General features: G+C 41.5%; 2 protein-coding genes across 3 annotated transcripts; both read left to right on the forward strand.

Annotated features, from left to right (window-relative positions):
• The first annotated feature begins 1,105 nt into the window (after window positions 1-1,105).
• Window positions 1,106-4,105, forward strand: tmem147 (transmembrane protein 147). The gene is made up of 7 exons (XM_084174905.1): window positions 1,106-1,183; window positions 1,472-1,586; window positions 1,879-1,948; window positions 2,333-2,535; window positions 2,735-2,819; window positions 2,923-3,044; window positions 3,454-4,105. Exons 2-7 carry the CDS (start codon window positions 1,510-1,512, stop codon window positions 3,572-3,574), a joined length of 678 nt encoding a protein of 225 aa, XP_084031031.1. The 5' UTR covers window positions 1,106-1,183; window positions 1,472-1,509; the 3' UTR covers window positions 3,575-4,105.
• A 2,089-nt stretch (window positions 4,106-6,194) lies between these two features.
• sult2st3 (sulfotransferase family 2, cytosolic sulfotransferase 3) lies at window positions 6,195-10,304 on the forward strand. 2 transcript variants are annotated; one of them, XM_084175366.1, is made up of 6 exons: window positions 6,195-6,404; window positions 7,990-8,198; window positions 8,419-8,545; window positions 8,662-8,756; window positions 8,887-9,067; window positions 9,240-10,304. In XM_084175366.1, the coding sequence occupies exons 1-6, from the start codon at window positions 6,269-6,271 to the stop codon at window positions 9,353-9,355; spliced, it is 864 nt and encodes a 287-aa protein (XP_084031492.1). In that variant the 5' UTR covers window positions 6,195-6,268; the 3' UTR covers window positions 9,356-10,304. The 2 variants fall into 2 exon arrangements, with proteins under 2 accessions (XP_084031492.1, XP_084031491.1); XM_084175365.1 differs by lacking the exon at window positions 6,195-6,404 and adding an exon at window positions 6,750-6,965.
• The last annotated feature ends 12,931 nt before the right edge of the window (window positions 10,305-23,235 follow it).

A 23,235-nucleotide genomic window follows, 5' to 3' on the forward strand; every position in this document is an offset into this window, starting at 1 on the left:
AATGACCATGATGTGCTTTAAAGGTCCAATGTAGCCGTTTATATCTCAATATCAAATCATTTCTGGGTAACAATTAAGTACCTTACTGTGATTGTGTTCAAATAAAATGGCCGAAAAGAAACCAAAATTGCTTCTTAGCGAAGAGCAGGCCAAAACTCCATCCCACCAAAACAGGCTGAAATTTCAGGCTGTCTTTTCAAACAGCTCTTACACTAAAATGGCACTATAATAATTTTCACCGTACTATTCCAAGCTCATAGTTTGGAAATATGTTTAAAATACTGGAAAATCACGTTTTTGCCTGCACTGCACTGCCTTTAACTCAATGTGGTCCTCTGTAGCTCAGCTGGTAGAGCACGGCGCTTGTAACGCCAAGGTAGTGGGTTCGATCCCCGGGACCACACAAAAATGTATGCACGCATGACTGTAAGTCGCTTTGGATAAAAGCGTCTGCTAAATGGCATATTATTATTATATTATAATGTGATTTGACTACTAGCTATAGTGTAGCCCTGCTGCCGCTAGATGGCGCTATTATTCCTCACGTCGTTTGTCAGCGGAGAATAAAGCCCACTAGCGGCTGCTCAGGCTAGCTATAGTACTGCAAATATCCTTAGGCCTATAAATTGTCATTAGTTGTATTTTTCATGTGAACGACGATGCATGAAGAGAATAAACCACCGAAGTTTTTTAACCTTTTCATACTAAACAATCTTTTCAGAAACTTGACTTGAAATTATTCCGGCTACCCATGATGACTCCGTTCTGTTGTTCCGTCCATTTGCTTTACAAGACCCATTTTGAATACCTAATAAACTAAGGCGCTAAGCAAACGAGCGGAAAGATGGACGGAGAAGTCAAGGGTAACCGGAATCATTTAAAGGTAGGACTGGTAGTTTCCGGGTCGTCACTAGTTACCACACGCACAAAGTCATAAACCCCGCCTATTTCTACAATTTATATTCTAAAAATCTGATTTTAAACCTAACCACACCGCTAACCTTATGCCTAACCCTAACCTTAAAATAAGGCAAAAAGGCAAGTTCATGTTTTTATGAATTTTCTACGATATAGCCATTTTGATTTTGTGGCTGTGGTAACTAGTGGAAAACTAGTTTCCGTCCTTCATCCAACGAGTTAGCAAACTAGCATTAGCATCTCAATAATCCCTCGTTCAATCTGAGTAAGTACATGTATTTGTGAATGGTTCTTGCCGGTCTTCATTTAGACCTGTGTTATTTCTACGCATTTAATTTATCCAACAGATTTCATTGTACAATACGAGTGGAAGAAATATGTTAGACCTTGCACATAATCAGCCCGTTGAGCGTGCAGGAGGAGAAGATGCTAGCAAGTAACGCTACTGTCAGATTGACTGCTACAATGCTTCCTCAATCTGAAATAACTAGCTAATGTTGTGTCAATAAATGTTGCTAGCTAATAGCTATCTTGTCTTCATTAATTCAAAGAGTCGTTGGAGGATTCGCCAGTGTTGGACTCCCTGGCAATATGACGCTCTTTCATTTCGGGAATTGCATTGCCTTGGCTTATTTTCCCTACTTTATCACCTACAAGTGCAGTGGATTGTAAGTATCAGCACCTCTGATACGTAAACCTCTGTCTTCATGGTTGTTCTTTCCAGCTATATAAACTGCATTAGATTAATTTGTTATTGACCCCATACATTTAGCTACTGAACATGTCGTTTTTATGATCTGTTCACTTGCTAGCCACCCTTATTTTAGAGGGTGAAATGTTAATCTACTTGGAAATGTCTGCAGATTGGGAGGAGGTCAGCCAATCCTCCGCCACTGTAGGCAACCATGTGTCTGTATACTAGAATGTTTTGAACAATGTCTCTCTCTATCCCTATTATAGATCAGAATACAATGCATTCTGGAGATGTGTTCAAGCAGGAGCTACCTACCTATTTGTGCAGCTATGCAAGGTGAGCATTGACGACCAAACTGTCTGTTTTCTGAAAAACAATAAAAGTATCATCATTCTGTTGAAAGAACTGATGATCACATTGGGATGCAGACTAAACACTGCTTTGATTACTAATATGTAGCTTACTAGTTAATGTGTCCTACTAGGGCGGCAGGTAGCCTAGCGGTTAGTAACCGAAAGGTCGCTGGTTTGAATACTCAGCCGACAAAGTGAAAAATCGGTTGATTTGCCCTTGAGCAAGACACTTACCCCTAATTTGCTCCAGGGGCGACGTACTACTATGGCTGACCCTGTAAAACAACACGTTTCACTGCACCTATCCGGTGTATGTGACAATACAAAAAAAAAATGTGTTACTGCATTAACAATATCTCTGTTCCAGATGCTGTTTCTAGCCACATTTTTCCCCACATGGGAGGGAGGAGCTGGCGTGTACGACTTTGTTGGTGAGTTTATGAAGGCCACAGTGGACCTAGCTGACCTTCTGGGCCTGCATCTGGTCATGTCCAGGAACGCTGGGAAGGGAGAGTACAAGATCATGGTGGCAGCGATGGGATGGGCCACAGCAGAGCTTGTTATGTCAAGGTACGTTCTCTTTCTCTATCTTTCTCTGTCCCCCTGCTGTTTCTCTTTCTCTCTCATTGGTTGCATTCCAGATTCACATTCATTTCTGCCAAGGTCTGCGAAGATTAGTCGTTCACTGCCCATGCTCAGTAGTATAGTTGGCAGTTTGTTTAATTGCAATGGTGTCTCTTGTATTTAATCCTCTTGCCCTGTCATCCAGGTGTATACCTCTATGGGTGGGTGCCAGAGGCATTGAGTTTGACTGGAAGTACATACAGATGAGCTTCGACTCCAACATCAGCCTGGTAATACTTAGATAATGAATACTCATCAATATAACATTTCCTGTGGAGGGCTTGGAAGAGGTCTAGTTTTTAAGGAAATTCGGTGTCATGTCTGCTATTTCAGGTGCACTATATCGCCATGGCAGCAGTGGTGTGGATGTTCACGCGGTACGACCTCCCGAAGAGCTTCCGTCTGCCTGTGACTGTACTCCTAGGGCTGTGTGTATACAAGGCCTTCCTCATGGAGTGAGTATCACATACTTCAACGTACCCAGGGAAGGGAACTGTGGAACTGCATACTGAAGAAATTGTCACCCTCACAGAGCTGGTTTTGAGCTCATCGTGCTTATCTTTTCTGGGGAGGGGACTGAGGTTTTTCTGTACACCACTAGAGAGCATTATAAACACTGATAGCTACAGTTGTGTAACGGTTGGGATGACCAACCCCTATTTTTCGAAAGAAACGACATTATTGAAATGGTACTGAAAACAATGACGCCTCCAAGTTCATGTCATAATCCATCGTAATAATATGACGTTAGCAACAATCAGTTACATAGTAGCCAACAACTGACATATTGGTATAAAACAAAGCTACACAACCGTCATAATAATTGTTCATAGACACCTACTTATTTCCTCTAACTTCTCTCAGGTTGTTTGTCCACGTGTTCCTGCTGGGGAGCTGGACAGCCCTCCTGGTGAAGGCGGTGCTCACTGGATCCATCTCCCTCTGTTCCCTCTTCCTCTTCGTCACACTGGTGCACAGCAACTGAGACCGGCTGGGACCTCAAACAAAGAGGTTCTTTAACACACACACACAGGGCCTTTCTACCAGACTGCGCCTGTACAGATGGATTTTGTATCTCTCAGAAAGACGGCAGTAATATGAGCATTCATGATTTTATATATTTTTTTATGTCATGATACTTTTTTTTTTATGTATGATTTATTATTGTGCTGGAATTAGTACGGTAGATTGAGTATTTATAACAAGTGGATGCCTCTTAAGCGCTGTAGTACAGTTACTAAACTACTTTGACATGGAAGCTGATGGTACAATACTTTTGTTACTCTGTGTGTGCTCAACTGCATTACTGCAGGTATGAAAGAGATTAACTTAATCTCATTCGACATGATGAAGTACAAATGTTGGCGCACTTCTTGTCACATGACTGAAGCAGCATAATGGCTTATTTATGTTGTCGTAAGATTACATAAAACATGGTAGCAGTGGGTTATCCTAATCTATGGACATTTTCTTAGTGAGGTGTGAGTGAATGGACAATAAATGACTTAATATGCTACTTTTGATTGTGCACAGTGTGCTTATTACACAAGATAGACAATGTTTTAATTAGATTTTGTATAGTATTTCTACAAAAGGCAGGAGATAGAGGTCAAATTTGTACTCAACTTTGAGGTGTAGTTCAGGCTCCTCATATGAGAGCTCTATGTATGGTGTGGTGTTGTAGGGAGAAGATAATCAAATTAACTTCACAGCTGACTTACACGCATACTATTACTACAAACCCCATTATGTACTGTGGGGCCCAGTTTTGCTGGTTTCCATGGCGACTTGGTGTCTGCACAGTAGTGGACTTGTCCTTGAATGATGAGTAGTCGTTGTGTCCAGATTCCCACACATATTGTGTCCAGATTCCCACACATATTGCCTTTCCAATCGGAAGTATCGGCACTCCACACCTACCACCAGAATGCCACTTCTAAGATAATAGATTTGTTCCCCTTGTAGTTAGCCTTACAATGACCAGTCTAGTCTGTATAGAAACCTGTTGACCAGTCTAGTCTGTAAAGAAACCTGTTGACCAGTCTAGTCTGTATAGAAACCTGTTGACCAGTCTAGTCTGTATAGAAACCTGTTGACCAGTCTAGTCTGTAAAGAAACCTGTTGACCAGTCTAGTCTGTATAGAAACCTGTTGACCAGTCTAGTCTGTATAGAAACCTGTTGACCAGTCTAGTCTGTATAGAAACCTGTTGACCAGTCTAGTCTGTAAAGAAACCTGTTGACCAGTCTTGTCTGTAAAGAAACCTGTTGACCAGTCTTGTCTGTAAAGAAACCTGTTGACCAGTCTAGTCTGTATATAAACCTGTTTTTCTCCCCCACTTCAAAAAGGTCTCATGCTTTGTGATGGTTGGAGCTCCACTATGGTGACCGGGGACTTGGGGTGAATTCAGTGAAGAAAAACATTCCTATATAAATGTAAGAAACTGAGCTAACACGATTGTATTCTACCTGACTCAATAATTTCTGTTTTACACAACACATTTCTGTCTGAACATTCTCTAACCCCTAACTAAAAGTCCTACAGGATTCCTGTAGGATTATTTTGTAAGGTACACTACACCCTTCTAAACAGGCCCCTGCTAAACCAGAACTTTGTTAATCCAGCATTACACTCATGTAATGTAGCATGCTTTTCAACCAAGAGGCACTTGGTCAATCCTGTAAATGTATGGAAATAGGAAGCCATTACACGCCATTACATATCTTTATCAAGGAAATTCATGCAACTTATTTGAATGTATGTGGTATGTGGCATCTCAACTCTGCAATATTTAAGCTCTAGAGATCAGATTTTTTTCAGAGCTGATCTGATTGGTCAAAAGGCCAATTAGTGGAAATTATCAGAATTGGGCTGCCTGTCTAAATGCAGCCTAAATTACAGGATGGCAAACACAGGGCCATATCCCATCTCTCAGGCCCCCTCTCTGGGGTTCTGCTCCAGACTTACAGTTCTGCCCTGGACAAAGGCTCCATTGAGTAAGTCCTTGTCACAATGACTGACCTATCTGCCAGTCAGTTTGAGTTAGGCCTGGCTGTATCAAATGTGCATTACATCACAGTACAAGAGTTGTTCAATTCATGCGTAATAACATTATTGTGTGAAACGTTACCATATCTCAGTGAATGCAAGGAAGTGAAGGAACAGGGGTGAGGTGAACTCCGTCTTCTGGACAGCCAAATGGTAGCTCCTCCTGCAACATGGTAGAAGGCCATGCCCAAACACATCACACTTTTTTAAGCTGTTCAACTGATCATCCCATAGCAATAAAGGTATTTCAAATACTATGGAGAGTGCTGTGCTTCTCCTTGTTATTCAATGGCAAGGTAGACCTATTTGTAATGGTTGCAACATTAGGTGGGATGTCTCATTGTTTGCATACCCTATGGCTGTGGGGAATAGATTGAGACAGTGAAAAGGTTTACAAAAACTCCTCCTTCCTTTCTTGTATTGGGTTTACTGCTCCATCCATCCCATCTCAAGCCCTCCTCTGGCAGATTCTGGCCTTGACATAGGCCCCATTGCAAGAAATGGCTACAAGAGAGGGAGGGATAGTTTCCGCTCTCACATTTGCATTGATGCATTAAACACATGCCTCTAGGTCAGGGCTGAACTGGCAGAACTTTACTGCAGGCTATACCTGAGTGTGTTCTAGTTGTGCCATGGCATCAGACAGGTACTTTCTTCACCATGGACTTTTGTTACCAACTGTGGTTCACAATGAGGAGAGTCTGAAATATGCCAACGATTTCAAAGTTCAGGACAGGGATGTGTTTGCCATTACTTACCCCAAATCAGGTAATTGATACAATAGATTTCCATATCTCAGTGTAATCTGCAAGCTTTTAGGCACCTTTTTCAAATTCAGGGATGAACAGCTTGACATGATTTTCAAACCTGACATAACTTAACCAATTTTGGTGTTGTAACTGCGTCTTTGGATGGGTCCAAATCTATATATTCAAAAAGTGTATTATTGTATTATTAGTAGTAGTAATAGTATGAGGAATTATTATTTTAATTATTATGTATTATTATTATTATTAGTGCATTATTGTCATTGAATTATGCCGCTATCTGCTGAGTGAATTATTATAATTTCTTGGCAACCGCGCACAAATTGCACAAAAAAGAATGCACTCCCCCCCACTTTACAGACGCACTGACGTTGTTTTTCGCCGAATGGTAGCATACTTTAACTCTGTAAACTGTGTTTGAGTATGGCGAATGATGGAAAATATATCGTTTATCACGGACTTTTGTGTCCGAAAGAAACTCACTCTTTTGAAAGTTTGAAATACGCGGAGGAAATGAGTGTTGAGGACGAAGATATTTTCACAGTGACCTACCCAAAGTCTGGTAAGAACATACTGTACTATAGTAGTTGACTGTATTTAAATAATGATAGGCTAAGAATTGGTTTGGCTTCATGTCATTTACAGTTTAGTAGTGGTGGAAAAAGTACCCAATTGTCATACTTGAGTAAAAGTATAGATACCTTAATAGAAAGTTACTCAAGTAAAAGTGAGTCACCTAGTACAAAACTACTTGAGTAAAAGTCTAAAAGTATTTGGTTTTAAATATACTTAAGTATCAAAAGTAAATCTATTTGCAAAAATATACTTAAGTATAGAAAGTAAAAGTAGAAATCGTTCAAAATTCCTTATAGTAAGCAAAGCAGACGGCACCATTTTTATTGTTTTAAACATTTATGAATAGCCAGGGCCACACTCCAACACTCAGACATTATTTACAAAAGATGCATTTGTTTTTTAGTGAGTCAACCTGACCAGAGGCAGTAGGGATGCCACGTGTTCTCTTGATGAGTGAATGAATTTCACAATTGTCCTGTCCTGCTAAGCATTCAAAATGTTGGAAGTACTTTTGGTTGTCAGAGAAAATGTATGGAGTAAAAAGTACAATATTTTCTTTAGGATTGTAGTGAAGTAAAAGTTGTCAAAAATATAAATAGTAAAGATCTTGGTGGTGTGTAACCTAGTAGCAGTAGCCGACTTTCCACTTTTCCATGGAATTTCTAGGTCAGCAGCACTGATTGCGCAACACAAAGGTTTCTTGTTTCAGATCAGCTGTCCCAAAAGCCTGATTGCCAGTCTGCTTATGATATCATGCCAAACACGTTTAGCTTTACATTGAGCAATGAGTTGGCAAGAGCACAAACAGATCTTGGACCAGGCAAGTCCCAACTAGTGAAGAATCGAGAAACATGCAGTTGTGTGACATCACTGACATCTAGAGAATTTTACACAATAATGAATGACACAATAATGAGAAAACATCTTCTCTTTTTATTTTGTGAAATAGCATAAGCTAAAAAAAGAAATGAAAAATAATACAGATAACTGATTAAGGTAATGTTTCCCAGGCACCACATGGATGCAAGAGATTCTCCCTTTAATCCTAAATGGAGGAGACCTGACTCCAGTGCAAACTATTCCCAACTGGGACCGGGTTCCCTGGCTGGAGGAGACAAGAGCAGCCCTAGTTCTGGACCGTCTGCCCTCACCACGGGCAATGGTCTCTCATATGCCCTACCATCTCATGCCCCCCTCCTTTTTCCCCTCCAAAGCCAAGGTAGGGCCCTGATCCAGGAACTGAGAGCAACTAGACAGTAACAACTGAAGAGACTCTTGCAGCACGTTTAATGGACTGACTTCAGCATTGCAAATTAATGAAACAATTGGAAAAATGTGCCTACATGCAATGTAATTATCTTATAATTTATCTATCACACTGGGCTCTTGTAAGTCTGTCTATGGAACTCATATTTAAGACTTGATTTGTTTTCATTTAGGTCATCTATGTTACCCGGAACCCAAAAGATGTTATGGTGTCATCGTTTCACTTCCACAAGATGGCCAGTTTCCTGGATGACCCTGGGACTTTTGCTGAGTTTCTAAACAAGTTTCTCTCTGGGCAAGGTGAAAAATGCTAGGAAATATAAATAAAGGGGAGGGGCCATTTGATGCCACAAGTCCATACTAAAAGAAGAGGGTAACTGGGTTTTATTGCAATTAACATTTGTTTATCTACACAGTGTTGTTTGGGAAGTGGACAGACCATGTAAAAAGCTGGCGAAATTCAGATCTGGGAGATCGAATCCTATACATTACCTATGAAGAAATGGTCAAGGTAAAACACCAATCAATGCAAACCGCCTCAGCCCAGAGCTGCTTGACCAGACCAATGGATAGTGAACTAGGCTAAATCTTTGGCTAACCCCAGGCCAAACTGATAACATATGTTTGTTTCTCTCCTGAAGGACCTGCGGGGAGTGCTGGAGCGCCTCTCACGGTTCCTTGGTCGGGACCTAAGTGAAGAAACTCTGGACCGTGTAGCCAACCACTGCTGTTTCAGCAACATGAAGACAAACGCAATGTCAAACTACTCCCTGGTGCCACAGGAGATCATGGATAGCAGCAAGTCCCCCTTCCTTAGAAAAGGTAGTGGAAACTGGCAAGACAGGGTATAATCACTCCCTGCAGTGGGATAGGAACCCAGAATGCTGCTAGTAGCGTAATGTTCTCTCATCATGCAGTGATACGCTACTGCAACCCCTCTTTGCTTCCATGTATTTCAAAGTTCAATTAAAGCACATTCTCCTTGTTCTTTCAGGGGTTGCTGGGGACTGGAAAAATCACTTCAGTCCTGAGCAGGATGCCAAATTCACAGCAGTCCTAAAAGAGGAAATGAACGGAACAAACATTAAATTCCCTTGGGATGAGGAGTGAACAGCTGAACATTTTCCGACAGCCTTTTCTTGACATTGCAGGCAGTTAGACTGTGGAGAAATTAAAACAAATTGACTTTCTAAAGGCATCTGTGCATCTACATCATAGGCTTTAACGTCACTAGCCGTGCCCTGAAACCTCAGCAGTACACTGACAATAAAAAGCACCTGGGCTGGGTTTCCCAAAAGCATTGTAGCACTAAAATCATCTTAATTCCATTGAAATTAAATGAACGAAAACCCAGTCCAGGTCAAGTTTGATCTAAAAACACCACCAAATACAATACACCACCTATACTATACACAACCAAATACAAGTACATCGACTCAGTACTGGTACACCGTGTATATAGCCAAGTTATCGTTGCTCATTGTGCATTTATTCCTCTTATTCTTTTTCAATTATTTTTTTATGTTTTTTTCTCTCTGCATTGTTAAGTAAGCATTTCAGTGTTAGTCTACACTTGTTGTTTACGAAGCATGTGACAAATAACATTTGATTTGATTTGATATGGTCCAAAAGTCCTACTGCCACAGGAATGACTTGTGGTTAACTGGATATTTTGTAACTTTGTTAGTATTTTGATTTTGATTTTGATTGAACTCAGTGCTTTCAAATCAAATCAAAGTTTATTGGTTGCGTATACAGAACTAAAGATGTTATTGCAGGTGCAGCGAAATGCTTAAGTTTCTTGCTCCAACAGTGCAGTAATATCTAGCAATACAATAACAATACACACATAATCCAAAAAGTAAAAAAAAACAAGAACTTAAGAAACATTCTGAACTATTCTTGTGTATAGTACTTATTTCACATTTATTTTCATTTTTATATAAACAACTAGTAGTTGAATACATTTAAATGAGCCATAATCTGGTAATAACAGACTGTTATCATAAATAGAAACATACTGTAAATTATCTTACACATTGTATACGTCTGAGAGTCACATGGTACTGTGTCTTGTTTTTTGTTACTGCTGAGGATTTGGATAAAGGGTTGTGCTCACATAGTGCTGTAGAGTCACAGGAACATAAAACATTTGTTGACTTGCAGGCATAGTCTTCAGATGACAGCAGTCCTAATGTAACCATAAGAAGTTTCTTGTACAAAAACTTGAGGGTCCTCACTGCAACAATTTAATGAACATTTTCATAACAAGGTGCGGGAGACAACACTTCGGGGGTCAGCATTCACTTTCCGGCTCTGTTAGTTAGGAATCTCCTTATTGACTTCACGAACCATTTGGCATTGAACACATGGTCCGCAGAAAGCAGTCATACACCAGTCATCGCAAATGGTTCCCTATAGAAATCGACATATTATTAGGGTGGCTAAGGTGATATCAACTTCTCACATTCCTATGTAGTAGGCCTATAACGACCAGTCCCTAAACCCTGGCCCTGACAGGGTGAGGATGAGGCAGATAACACAAAGGCCTGATTTACTGGACACAGATTACACCTAGTCCTGGATTAAAAAGCATGGCCAATGGAGAATTCCCATTGAAATAGCATTTTTTTGTCCAGGATTTAGCTTAATCTTAGTCCAGGACACTGTCCCAAAGTGCTTTGTTATATGACTGAGTTGATGCTGGACAAATATAATGCTGAATAGTGTGCATGGGGTAGTGGAGAAACAGGTAATACAAATGTTCAACAATACAGCTGTACAATCAGCAACATGCCATATGCATACCTCTATGTTATACCGCTCCCGAATGCTGGTTCGCAACATAAAATGTGTCCATGGAACATGAGAGAGTAGGAAACATTCTCCGTATTTCTCTGCCATCTTAACGGCCTGAATGCATGGACAGAAAAATCCACAGAGACCTGTTGGTATGAATGAAACCGATCCAATTACACTCCTCTGTAAATGTACCGTATTTGGACAGTGAAGCTAAAACTTTTAACTTGGCTCTATACTCCAACATTTTGGATTAGATAACAAATGTTTTATATGAGGCGAGAGTACATAATGTCACATTTTATTTTAAGGTGTTTCCATACATATACGATTTACCGTTTAGTAATGAATGCATTTTATGTATCTAGTCCCCCCATTTGACGGTCATAAGTATTTTAGCATATTCACTCAGGCCCAGATTCTGACCCAAGTTAAGCGTGCGTAAATGGAATGTAATTCTCTTTTTATGCACTTTTCTCTCTATGCACTTTTCTCTCTATACATATTCTGACCTTGAATTTAAGTATGAGAATAGCATGCTATTAACCCACTATTCGTTTGAGGTGGAGCTCGAATAAATGAATGTGTGGCGGAGGTGTGTCTACAGATACGCCGTATTCTGACCTTGACTTAATTCCCTAATACAGTTGAAGTCGGAAGTTTACATACACCTTAGCCAAATACATTTAAACTCAAGTTTTTCACAATTCCTGACATTTAATCCTAGTAAAAATTCCCTGTTTTATGTCAGTATGGATCACCACTTTTTTTTAAGAATGTGAAATGTCAGAATAATAGTAGAGAGAATGATTTATTACAGCTTTTCTTTTTTTCATCACATTCCCAGTGGGTCAGAAGTTTACATACACTCAATTAGTATTTGGTAGCACTGCCTTTAAATTGTTTAACTTGGGTCAAATGTTTTGGGTAGCCTTCCACAAGCTTCCCACAATAAGTTGGGTGAATTTTGGCCCATTCCTCCTGACAGAGCTGGTGTAACTGAGTCAGGTTTGTAGGCCTCCTTGCTCGCACACGCTTTTTCAGTTCTGCCCACAAATGTTCTATAGGATTGAGGTCAGGGCTTTGTGATTGCCACTCCAATAACTTGATTTTGTTGTCCTTAAGCCATTTTGCCACAACTTTGGAAGTATGCTTGGGGTCATTGTCCATTTGGAAGACCCATTTGCGACCAAGCTCTAACTTCCTGACTGATGTCTTGAGATGTTGCTTCAATATATCCACATAATTTTCCTTCCTCATGATGCCATCTATTTTGTGAAGTGCACCAGTCCCTCCTGCAGCAAAGCACCCCCACAGCATGATGCTGCCACCCCCGTGCTTCACGGTTGGGATGGTGTTCTTCGGCTTCCAAACATAACGATGGTCAGTATGGCCAAACAGTTCTATTCATGTGCAGTTGCAAACCTTTGTCTGGCTTTTTTATGGCGGTTTTGGAGCAGTGGCTTCTTCCTTGCTGAGCGGCCTTTCAGGTTATGTCGATATAGGACTCGTTTTACTGTGGATATAGATACTTTTGTACCTGTTTCCTCCAGCATCTTCACAAGGTCCTTTGCTGTTGTTCTGGGATTGATTTTCACTTTTCGCACCGAAGTACGTTCATCTCTAGGAGACAGAACGCGTCTCCTTCCTGAGCGGTATGACGGCTGCGTGGTCCCATGGTGTTTATACTTGTGTACTATTGTTTGTACAGATGAACGTGGTACCTTCAGGCATTTGGAAATTGCTCCCAAGGATGAACCAGACTTGTGGAGGTCTACAATTTTTTTTCTGAGGTCTTGGCTGATTTCTTTTGATTTTCCCATGATGTCAAGCAAAGAGGCACTGAGTTTGAAGGTAGGCCTTGAAATACATCCACAGGTACACCTCCAATTGACTCAAATTATGTCAATTAGCCTATCAGAAGCTTCTAAAGCCATGACATCATTTTCTGGAATTTTCCAAGCTGTTTAAAGGCACAGTCAACTTAGTGTATGTATTTTTCTGACCCACTGGAATTGTGATACAGTGTATTATAAGTGAAATTATCTGTCTGTAAACAATTGTTGGAAAAATTACTTGTGTCATGCACAAAGTAGATGTCCTAACCGACTTGCCAAAACTATAGTTTGTTAACAAGAAATTTGTGGAGTGGTTGAAAAACGACTTCAACTGTAATTCCACCACCTTTACGCACAAAGAAACCATGAATAAGGTCTAGCAAACCTACCAGTTCCATGTGGAAAAAGCATCGACTTCATTTTTTTGCACTAAAAATAACACCATTCTCCATGCACTGTAATTTACAACTTGATAAGATCTATTGATAAGAGCTAGGTAAATTAAAGGGGATTGTAAATACACATAGCAATTGTTTTAGATTATTTTCATTATGATCCTTGGAGACAAATGTGAAACCAGCCATATGGAAGCAAACTGAATTGAGTCTGTAGTCACAAGCTTGATGTAGTTGTTGCGTGCTAAGAATATAGGACTAAATATTCAACTTTTGACTAAATTGAATACACTATAAGGCATTTGGATGCATTTGCAGTTTGTTTTGGTTGTGTTTCAGGTTACAGTGCATTCGGAAAGTATTCAAACCCCTTGACTTTTTCCACATTTTGTTACGTTACAGTCTTATTCTAAAATTGATTAAATCAAATACACTGCTCAAAAAAATTAACGGAACACTTAAACAACACAATGTAACTCCAAGTCAATCACACTTCTGTGAAGTCAAACTGTCCACTTAGGAAGCAACACTGATTGACAATACATTTCACATGCTGTTGTGCAAATGGAATAGACAACAGGTGGAAATTATAGGCAATTAGCAAGACACCCCCAATAAAGGACTGGTTTTGCAGGTGGTGACCACAGACCACTTCTCAGTTCCTATGCTTCCTGGCTGATGTTTTGGTCACTTTTGAATGCTGGCGGTGCTTTCACTCTAGTGGTAGCATGAGACGGAGTCTACAACCCACACAAGTGGCTCAGGTAGTGCAGCTCATCCAGGATGGCACATCAATGCGAGCTGTGTCTGTCAGCGTAGTGTCCAGAGCATGGAGGCGCTACCAGGAGACAGGTCAGTACATCAGGAGACGTGGAGGAGGCCGTAGGAGGGCAACAAGCCAGCAGCAGGACTGCTACCTCCACCTTTGTGCAAGGAGGAGCAGGAGGAGCACTGCCAGAGCCCTGCAAAATGACCTCCAGCAGGCCACAAATGTGCATGTGTCTGCTCAAACGGTCAGAAACAGACTCCATGAGGGTGGTATGAGGGCCCGACGTCCACAGGTGGGGGTTGTGCTACAGCCCAACACCGTGCAGGACGTTTGGCATTTGCCAGAGAACACCAAGATTGGCAAATTTGCCACTGGCGCCCTGTGCTCTTCACAGATGAAAGCAGGTTCACACTGAGCACATGTGACAGACGTGACAGAGTCTGGAGACGCCGTGGAGAACGTTCTGCTGCCTGCAATATCCTCCAGCATGACCGGTTTGGCGGTGGGTCAGTCATGGTGTGGGGAGGCATTTATTTGGGGGGCCGCACAGCCCTCCATGTGCTCGCCAGAGGTAGCCTGACTGCCATTAGGTACCGAGATGAGATCCTCAGACCCCTTGTGAGACCATATGCTGGTGCGGTTGGCCCTGGGTTCCTCCTAATGCAAGACAATGCTAGACCTCATGTGGCTGGAGTGTGTCAGCAGTTCCTGCAAGAGGAAGGCATTGATGCTATGGACTGGCCCGCCCGTTCCCCAGGCCTGAATCCAATTGAGCACATCTGGGACATCATGTCTCGCTCCATCCACCAATGCCACGTTGCACCACAGACTGTCCAGGAGTTGGCGGATGCTTTAGTCCAGGTCTGGAAGGAGATCCCTCATGAGACCATCCACCACCTCATCAGGAGCATGCCCAGGCGTTGTAGGGACGTCATACAGGCACGTGGAGGCCACACACACTACTGAGCCTCATTTTGACTTGTTTTAAGGACATTACATCAAAGTTGGATCAGCCTGTAGTGTGGTTTTCCACATTAATTTTGAGGGTGACTCCAAATCCAGACCTCCATGGGTTGATACATTTGATTTCCATTGATAATATTTGTGTGATTTTGTTGTCAGCACATTCAACTATGTAAAGAAAAAAGTATTTAGACACAGCCACGTTTCATCTTCAATGCCCTTGCTGATGGAAGGAGGTTTTCACTCAAAATCTCACGATACATGGCCCCATTCATTCTTTCCTTTACACAGATCAGTCGTCCTGGTCCCTTTGCAGAAAAACAGCCCCAAAGCATGATGTTTCCACCCCAATGCTTCACAGTAGGTATGGTGTTCTTTGGATGCAACTCAGCATTCTTTGTCCTCCAAACACGACGAGTTGAGTTTTTACCAAAAAGTTCTATTTTGGTTTCATCTGACCATATGACATTCTCCCAATCCTCTTCTGGATCATCCAAATGCACTCTAGCAAACTTCAGACGGGCCTGGACATGTACTGGCTTAAGCAGGGGGACACGTCTTGCACTGCAGGATTTGAGTCCCTGGCGACGTAGTGTGTTACTGATGGTAGGCTTTGTTACTTTGGTCCCAGCTCTCTGCAGGTCATTCACTAGGTCCCCCCGTGTGGTTCTGGGATTTTTGCTCACCGTTCTTGTGATCATTTTGACCCCACGGGGTGAGATCTTGCGTGGAGCCCCAGATCGAGGGAGATTATCAGTGGTCTTGTATGTCTTCCATTTCCTAATAATTGCTCCCACAGTTGATTTCTTCAAACCAAGCTGCTTACCTATTGCAGATTCAGTCTTCCCAGCCTAGTGCAGGTCTACAATTTTGTTTCTGGTGTCCTTTGACAGCTCTTTGGTCTTGGCCATAGTGGAGTTTGGAGTGTGACTGTTTGAGGTTATGGACAGGTGTATTTTATACTGATAACAAGTTCAAACAGGTGCCATTAATACAGGTAACGAGTGGAGGACAGAGGATCCTCTTAAAGAAGAAGTTACAGGTCTGTGAGAGCCAGAAATCTTGCTTGTTTGTAGGTGACCAAATACTTATTTTCCACCATAATTTGCAAATAAATTCATTAAAAATCCTACAATGTGAATTTCTGGGAAAAAAAATCTCAATTTGTCTGTCATAGTTGACGTGTACCTATGATGAAAATTACAGGCCTCTCTCATCTTTTTAAGTGGGAGAACTTGCACAATTGGTGGCTGACTAAATACTTTTTTTCCCCACTGTAAATGTCCAGAAATTTCTAAAAACCTGTTTGGTGGGGGGTGGGGGGACAATTTTATCCATTTTAGAATAAGGCTGTAACGTAACAAAATGTGTAAAAAGTCAAGGGGTCTGAATACTTTCCGAATGCACTGTGGATTGTGCCCAATAGAAAAGAATGGTGAATAATACAGTGGGGAAAAAAAGTATTTAGTCAGCCACCAATTGTGCAAGTTCTCCCACTTAAAAAGATGAGAGAGGCCTGTAATTTTCATCATAGGTACACGTCAACTATGACAGACAAAATGAGAAAAAAAATACAGAAAATCACATTGTAGGATTTTTTATGAATTTATTTGCAAATTATGGTGGAAAATAAGTATTTGGTCAATAACAAAAGTTTCTCAATACTTTGTTATATACCCTTTGTTGGCAATGACAAGGTCAAACGTTTTCTGTAAGTCTTCACAAGGTTTTCACACACTGTTGCTGGTATTTTGGCCTATTCCTCCATGCAGATCTCCTCTAGAGCAGTGATGTTTTGGGGCTGTCGCTGGGCAACACGGACTTTCAACTCCCTCCAAAGATTTTCTATGGGGTTGAGATCTGGAGACTGGCTAGGCCACTCCAGGACCTTGAAATGCTTCTTACGAAGCCACTCCTTCGTTGGCCGGGCGGTGTGTTTGGGATCATTGTCATGCTGAAAGACCCAGCCACGTTTCATCTTCAATGCCCTTGCTGATGGAAAGAGGTTTTCACTCAAAATCTCACGATACATGGCCCCATTCATTCTTTCCTTTACACGGATCAGTCGTCCTGGTCCCTTTGCAGAAAAACAGCCCCAAAGCATGATGTTTCCACCCCCATGCTTCACAGTAGGTATGGTGTTCTTTGGATGCAACTCAGCATTCTTTGTCCTCCAAACACGACGAGTTGAGTTTTTACCAAAAAGTTATATTTTGGTTTCATCTGACCATATGACATTCTCCCAATCCTCTTCTGGATCATCCAAATGCACTCTCGCAAACTTCAGACGGGCCTGGACATGTACTGGCTTAAGCAGGGGGACACGTCTGTCACTGCAGGATTTTGAGTCCCTGGCGGCGTAGTGTGTTACTGATGGTAGGCTTTGTTACTTTGGTCCCAGCTCTCTGCAGGTCATTCACTAGGTCCCCCCATGTGGTTCTGGGATTTTTGCTCACTGTTCTTGTGATCATTTTGACCCCACGGGGTGAGATCTTGCGTGGAGCCCCAGATCGAGGGAGATTATAAGTGGTCTTGTATGTCTTCCATTTCCTAATAATTGCTCCCACAGTTGATTTCTTCAAACCAAGCTGCTTACCTATTGCAGATTCAGTCTTCCCAGCCTGGTGCAGGTCTACAATTTTGTTTCTGGTGTCTTTTGACAGCTCTTTGGTCTTGGCCATAGTGGAGTTTGGAGTGTGACTGTTTGAAGTTGAGGACAGGTGTCTTTTATACTGATAACAAGTTCAAACAGGTGCCATTAATACAGGTAACGAGTGGAGGACAGAGGAGCCTCTTAAATAAGAAGTTACAGGTCTGTGAGAGCCAGAAATCTTGCTTGTTTGTAGGTGACCAAATACTTATTTTCCACCATAATTTGCAAATAAATTCATAACAAATCCTACAATGTGATTTTCTGGATTTTTTTTTCTCAATTTGTCTGTCATAGTTGACGTGTACCTATGATGAAAATTAAAGGCCTCTCTCATCTTTTTAAGTGGGAGAACTTGCACAATGGGTGGCTGACTAAATACTTTTTTTCCCCACTGTATATTATGTCATTTTGAAATCACTTTTATTGTAAATAAGAATATCAAATGTTTTACACTTCTACATTAATGTGGATGCTACCATGATTACAGATACAGTGGGGAGAACAAGTATTTGATACACTGCCGATTTTGCAGGTTTTCCTACTTACAAAGCATGTAGAGGTCTGTCATTTTTATCATAGGTACACTTCAACTGTGAGAGACGGAATCTAAAACAAAAATCTAGAAAATCACATTGTATGATTTTTAATTAATTAATTTGCATTTTATTGCATGACATAAGTATTTGATACATCAGAAAAGCAGAACTTAATATTTGGTACAGAAACCTTTGTTTGCAATTACAGAGATCATACGTTTCCTGTAGGTCTTGACCAGGTTTGCACACACTGCAGCAGGGATTTTGGCCCACTCCTCCATACAGACCTTCTCCAGATCCTTCAGGTTTCGGGGCTGTCGCTGGGCAATACAGACTTTCAGCTCCCTCCAAAGATTTTCTATTGGGTTCAGGTCTGGAAACTGGCTAGGCCACTCCAGGACCTTGAGATGCTTCTTACGGAGCCACTCCTTAGTTGCCCTGGCTGTGTGTTTCGGGTCGTTGTCATGCTGGACGACCCAGCCACGACCCATCTTCAATGCTCTTACTGAGGGAAGGAGGTTGTTGGCCAAGATCTCGCGATACATGGCCCCATCCATCCTCCCCTCAATACGGTGCAGTCGTCCTGTCCCCTTTGCAGAAAAGCATTCCCAAAGAATGATGTTTCCACCTCCATGCTTCACGGTTGGGATGGTGTTCTTGGGGTTGTAGTCATCCTTCTTCTTCCTCCAAACACGGCAAGTGGAGTTTAGACCAAAAAGCTCTATTTTTGTCTCATCAGACCACATGATCTTCTCCCATTCCTCCTCTGGATCATCCAGATGGTCATTGGCAAACTTCAGATGGGCCTGGACATGTGCTGGCTTGAGCAGGGGGACCTTGCGTGCGCTGCAGGATTTTAATCCATGACGGCGTAGTGTGTTACTAATGGTTTTCTTTGAGACTGTGGTCCCAGCTCTCTTCAGGTCATTGACCAGGTCCTGCCGTGTAGTTCTGGGCTGATCCCTCACCTTCCTCATGATCATTGATGCCCCACGAGGTGAGATCTTGCATGGAGCCCCAGACCGAGGGTGATTGACCGTCATCTTGAACTTCTTCCATTTTCTAATAATTGCGCCAACAGTTGTTGCCTTCTCACCAAGCTGCTTGCCTATTGTCCTGTAGCCCATCCCAGCCTTGTACAGGTCTACAATTTTATCCCTGATGTCCTTACACAGCTCTCTGGTCTTGGCCATTGTGGAGAGGTTGGAGTCTGTTTGATTGAGTGTGTGGAGAGGTGTCTTTTATACAGGTAACGAGTTCAAACAGGTGCAGTTACAGTGAGGGAAAAAAGTATTTGATCCCCTGCTGATTTTGTACGTTTGCCCACTGTCAAAGAAATGATCAGTTTATCATTTTAATGGTAGGTTTATTTGAACAGTGAGAGACAGAATAACAACAAAAAAATCCAGAAAAACGCATGTCGAAAATGTTATAAATTGATTTGCATTTTTAATGAGGGAAATACATATTTGACCCCTCTGCAAAACATGACTTAGTACTTGGTGGCAAAACCCTTGTTGGCAATCACAGAGGTCAGACGTTTCTTGTAGTTGGCCACCAGGTTTGCACACATCTCAGGAGGGATTTTGTCCCACTCCTCTTTGCAGATCTTCTCCAAGTCATTAAGGTTTCGAGGCTGACGTTTGGCAACTCGAACCTTCAGCTCCCTCCACACATTTTCTATGGGATTAAGGTCTGGAGACTGGCTAGAACACTCCAGGACCTTAATGTGCTTCTTCTTGAGCCACTCCTTTGTTGCCTTGGCCGTGTGTTTTGGGTCATTGTCATGCTGGAATACCCATCCACGACCCATTTTCAATGTCCTGGCTGAGGGAAGGAGGTTCTCACCCAAGATTTGACGGTACATGGCCCCGTCCATCGTCCCTTTGATGCAGTGAAGTTGTCCTGTCCCCTTAGCAGAAAAACACAGCCAAAGCATAATGTTTCCACCTCCATGTTTGACGGTGGGGATGGTGTTCTTGGGGTCATAGGCAGCATTCCTCCTCCTCCAAACACGGCGAGTTGAGTTGATGCCAAAGAGCTCAATTTTGGTCTCACCTGACCACAACACTTTCACCCAGTTCTCCTCTGAATCATTCAGGTGTTCATTGGCAAACTTCAGACGGCCCTGTATATGTGCTTTCTTGAGCAGGGGGACCTTGCGGGCGCTGCAGGATTTCAGTCCTTCACGGCGTAGTGTGTTACCAATTGTTTTCTTGGTGACTATGGTCCCAGCTGCCTTGAGATCATTGACAAGATCCTCCCGTGTAGTTCTGGGCTGATTCCTCATCGTTCTCATGATCATTGCAACTCCACGAGGTGAGATCTTGCATGGAGCCCCAGGCCGAGGGAGATTGACCGTTCTTTCGTTTTTCTTCCATTAGCAAATAATCGCACCAACTGTTGTCACCTTCTCACCAAGCTGCTTGGCGATGGTCTTGTAGCCCATTCCAGCCTTGTGTTGGTCTACAATCTTGTCCCTGACATCCTTGGAGAGCTCTTTGGTCTTGGCCATGGTGGAGAGTTTGGAATCTGATTGATTGATTGCTTCTGTGGACAGGTGTCTTTTATACAGGTAACAAAATGAGATTAGGAGCACTCCCTTCAAGAGTGTGCTCCTAATCTCAGCTCGTTACCTGTATAAAAGATACCTGGGAGCCAGAAATCTTTCTGATTGAGAGGGGGTCAAATACTTATTTCCCTCATTAAATGCAAATCAATTTATACCATTTTTGACATGCATTTTTCTGGATATTTTTTATTGTTATTCTGTCTCTCACTGTTCAAATAAACCTACCATTAAAATTATAGACTGATCATTTCTTTGTCAGTGGGCAAACGTACAAAATCAGCAGGGGATCAAATACTTTTTTCCCTCACTGTAATACAGGTAATGAGTGGAGAACAGGAGGGCTTCTTAAAGAAAAACTAACAGGTCTGTGAGAGACGGAATTCTTACTGGTTGGTAGGTGATCAAATACTTATGTCATGCAATAAAATGCAAATTAATTACTTAAAAATCATACAATGTGATTTTCTGGATTTTTGTTTTAGATTCCGTCTCTCACAGTTGAAGTGTACCTATGATAAAAATGACAGACCTCTACATGCTTTGTAAGTAGGAAAACCTGCAAAATCGGCAGTGTATCAAATACTTGTTCTCCCCACTGTATCTGTAATCATGGTAGCATCCACATTAATGTAGAAGTGTTCAGAATTTGTCCAAATACATATGACAGCTTCAAATGGGGGTCTAGATAGGTACATAAAGTGCTTTCATTTCTAAATGGTAAAACAGATATGAATGAAAATACCCTCAAATAGAAGGTGACATTCTGTACTGTTGCTTCATATAACATGTTTTATCTCAAATTCAAAATGCTGGGATATAGAGCCAAATTCAAAGTTTTAGCTTCACTGTCCAAATAAATATGTAGAGTGTACATCTTGGCTTGTATTAGGCAAATAGTATGCAAACAATCAAAATGTGTAGGTACCGTTAAACCTAGCTAACTAGTCTTGACTTACAAACATCTCTGTCGACACAGCAATCCATCACTCCAGAGCTCCATGTCTTTTTCTGGATCCCGGCAAACTGGCCCCCAGCTAAAGTTCTTGGTTGGCTTGTAGTGGCGTCTTGAAATACGTTGCACATATTTCCTGCAACTACCCTGCTCAATTAATATAAATTAATACACAATTATTATAGGCCTACATTTTACTTCTAGCTAGCTAGCTCATACGGATACCTAGCTACTGTAGCTAGCTAACGTTAGCTGTCAATTGCTAGCTAGCTACTAGCAACAGAAGCTAGTCACTTGAGCAAATTTAAATATTAGAAAATAAAATTATCTGCAAAGTAATGCATTTACATTATTAATGTTTACTTTTTAGTAAACTTTTTTTTTGCGTTTCAAAAACGTACCTAGAGGTTACCAAACAAGCCTACCTTAGCTAGAAAGTTAGCTTACGGTTATGGCACGCTTCGGCGCTTTGGATGTTACTAGGCAACGATGGTTCATAAATTGCATTCCACAGCCACGATCATGCCTCCATCCATTGCCATTACTATGGAAATGTATCGAAAATTCTGTGAGAGTATTTCCTCATGTATATTAATTGTACTTTACTTTGTCATTGTTTTAGCAACAAACAATAATCAATAGTCAAATTGACAGCTGCATGTGCAAGAATATAAACAAAAACACGTTTTATGGTTGTGCACAATAGTCTAATTGTCCTTCAAAAGTTGTATAATCGTACATGCAGGTTTATTAGGCCTTTTTGTAAATTCCATGCATGACTTATTCACTTGGAATTCATCAGATACTGTATGAAATATAAAGGCATCAGTGTGTTTCTTCTTATTTCATTAGGTATACACAGACCCCCCAAACTAAAATGGATTGATTGCCTTTCAATCTCAACCCAGCTGGTGTTTCATCTCTCTTGCCATCTGACATAGAGCACAGGGTCCACAGAACATGTGCACTGCCCAGTCATCAATTAAGCTGGCCTAGAAATACAGAGGGATGATAGAAAAATAATAGTTTGCTTATTTGGTGACTACTGTACTGTATAAGTACACACAAATCATACAGTCAAACCAAGCTATCAAAATTGACAATGAGGTTGTTCAGCAATAACACTGTGATGATAAAAAGCAGCTATTCAATAATACACAGATATATTTTATGTTTGTTGCACTGTCCTAGACTAGCTATCTCACCCGGATGTTGTATATCTCTCTCATTGCTGTGCGCATCATCATCATTGTTGTTGGCAGCAGGGGGAGACAGAAGCATTCACCATACCTCTCAGCCATCTGACAGGCTAGGCACATTGAACAGAAGGTGCCACACAAACCTGGAAGATACAAGTTATTATGAATTTTTTGACATCAAAAGATTTTAAATAATGTTTATGTTTGTTATTACAGCCTTCACTTACAGACTCTCCTGTCAATGCAACAGTCCAGAGTTCCACTTTGCCGGAGTGTTGGGTTGACTCATTACTGCTCTATCACAAACTCCATAT

The sequence above is a fragment of the Coregonus lavaretus genome (assembly GCF_964263955.1).
Source record: "Coregonus lavaretus genome assembly, chromosome: 13".
Lineage (NCBI taxonomy): Eukaryota > Metazoa > Chordata > Actinopteri > Salmoniformes > Salmonidae > Coregonus > Coregonus lavaretus.

Coding starts and splice junctions, on each gene's coding strand:
- sult2st3 (XM_084175365.1), top strand. CDS start 6,827: ATGGCGAATGATGGAAAATATATCGTTTATCACGGACTTTTGTGTCCG. Junction 6,966..7,989: donor AGTGACCTACCCAAAGTCTG/GTAAGAACATAC, acceptor AATGTTTCCCAG/GCACCACATGGATGCAAGAG. Junction 8,199..8,418: donor TTTTCCCCTCCAAAGCCAAG/GTAGGGCCCTGA, acceptor GTTTTCATTTAG/GTCATCTATGTTACCCGGAA.
- tmem147 (XM_084174905.1), top strand. CDS start 1,510: ATGACGCTCTTTCATTTCGGGAATTGCATTGCCTTGGCTTATTTTCCC. Junction 1,587..1,878: donor ACCTACAAGTGCAGTGGATT/GTAAGTATCAGC, acceptor TCCCTATTATAG/ATCAGAATACAATGCATTCT. Junction 1,949..2,332: donor TATTTGTGCAGCTATGCAAG/GTGAGCATTGAC, acceptor TCTCTGTTCCAG/ATGCTGTTTCTAGCCACATT.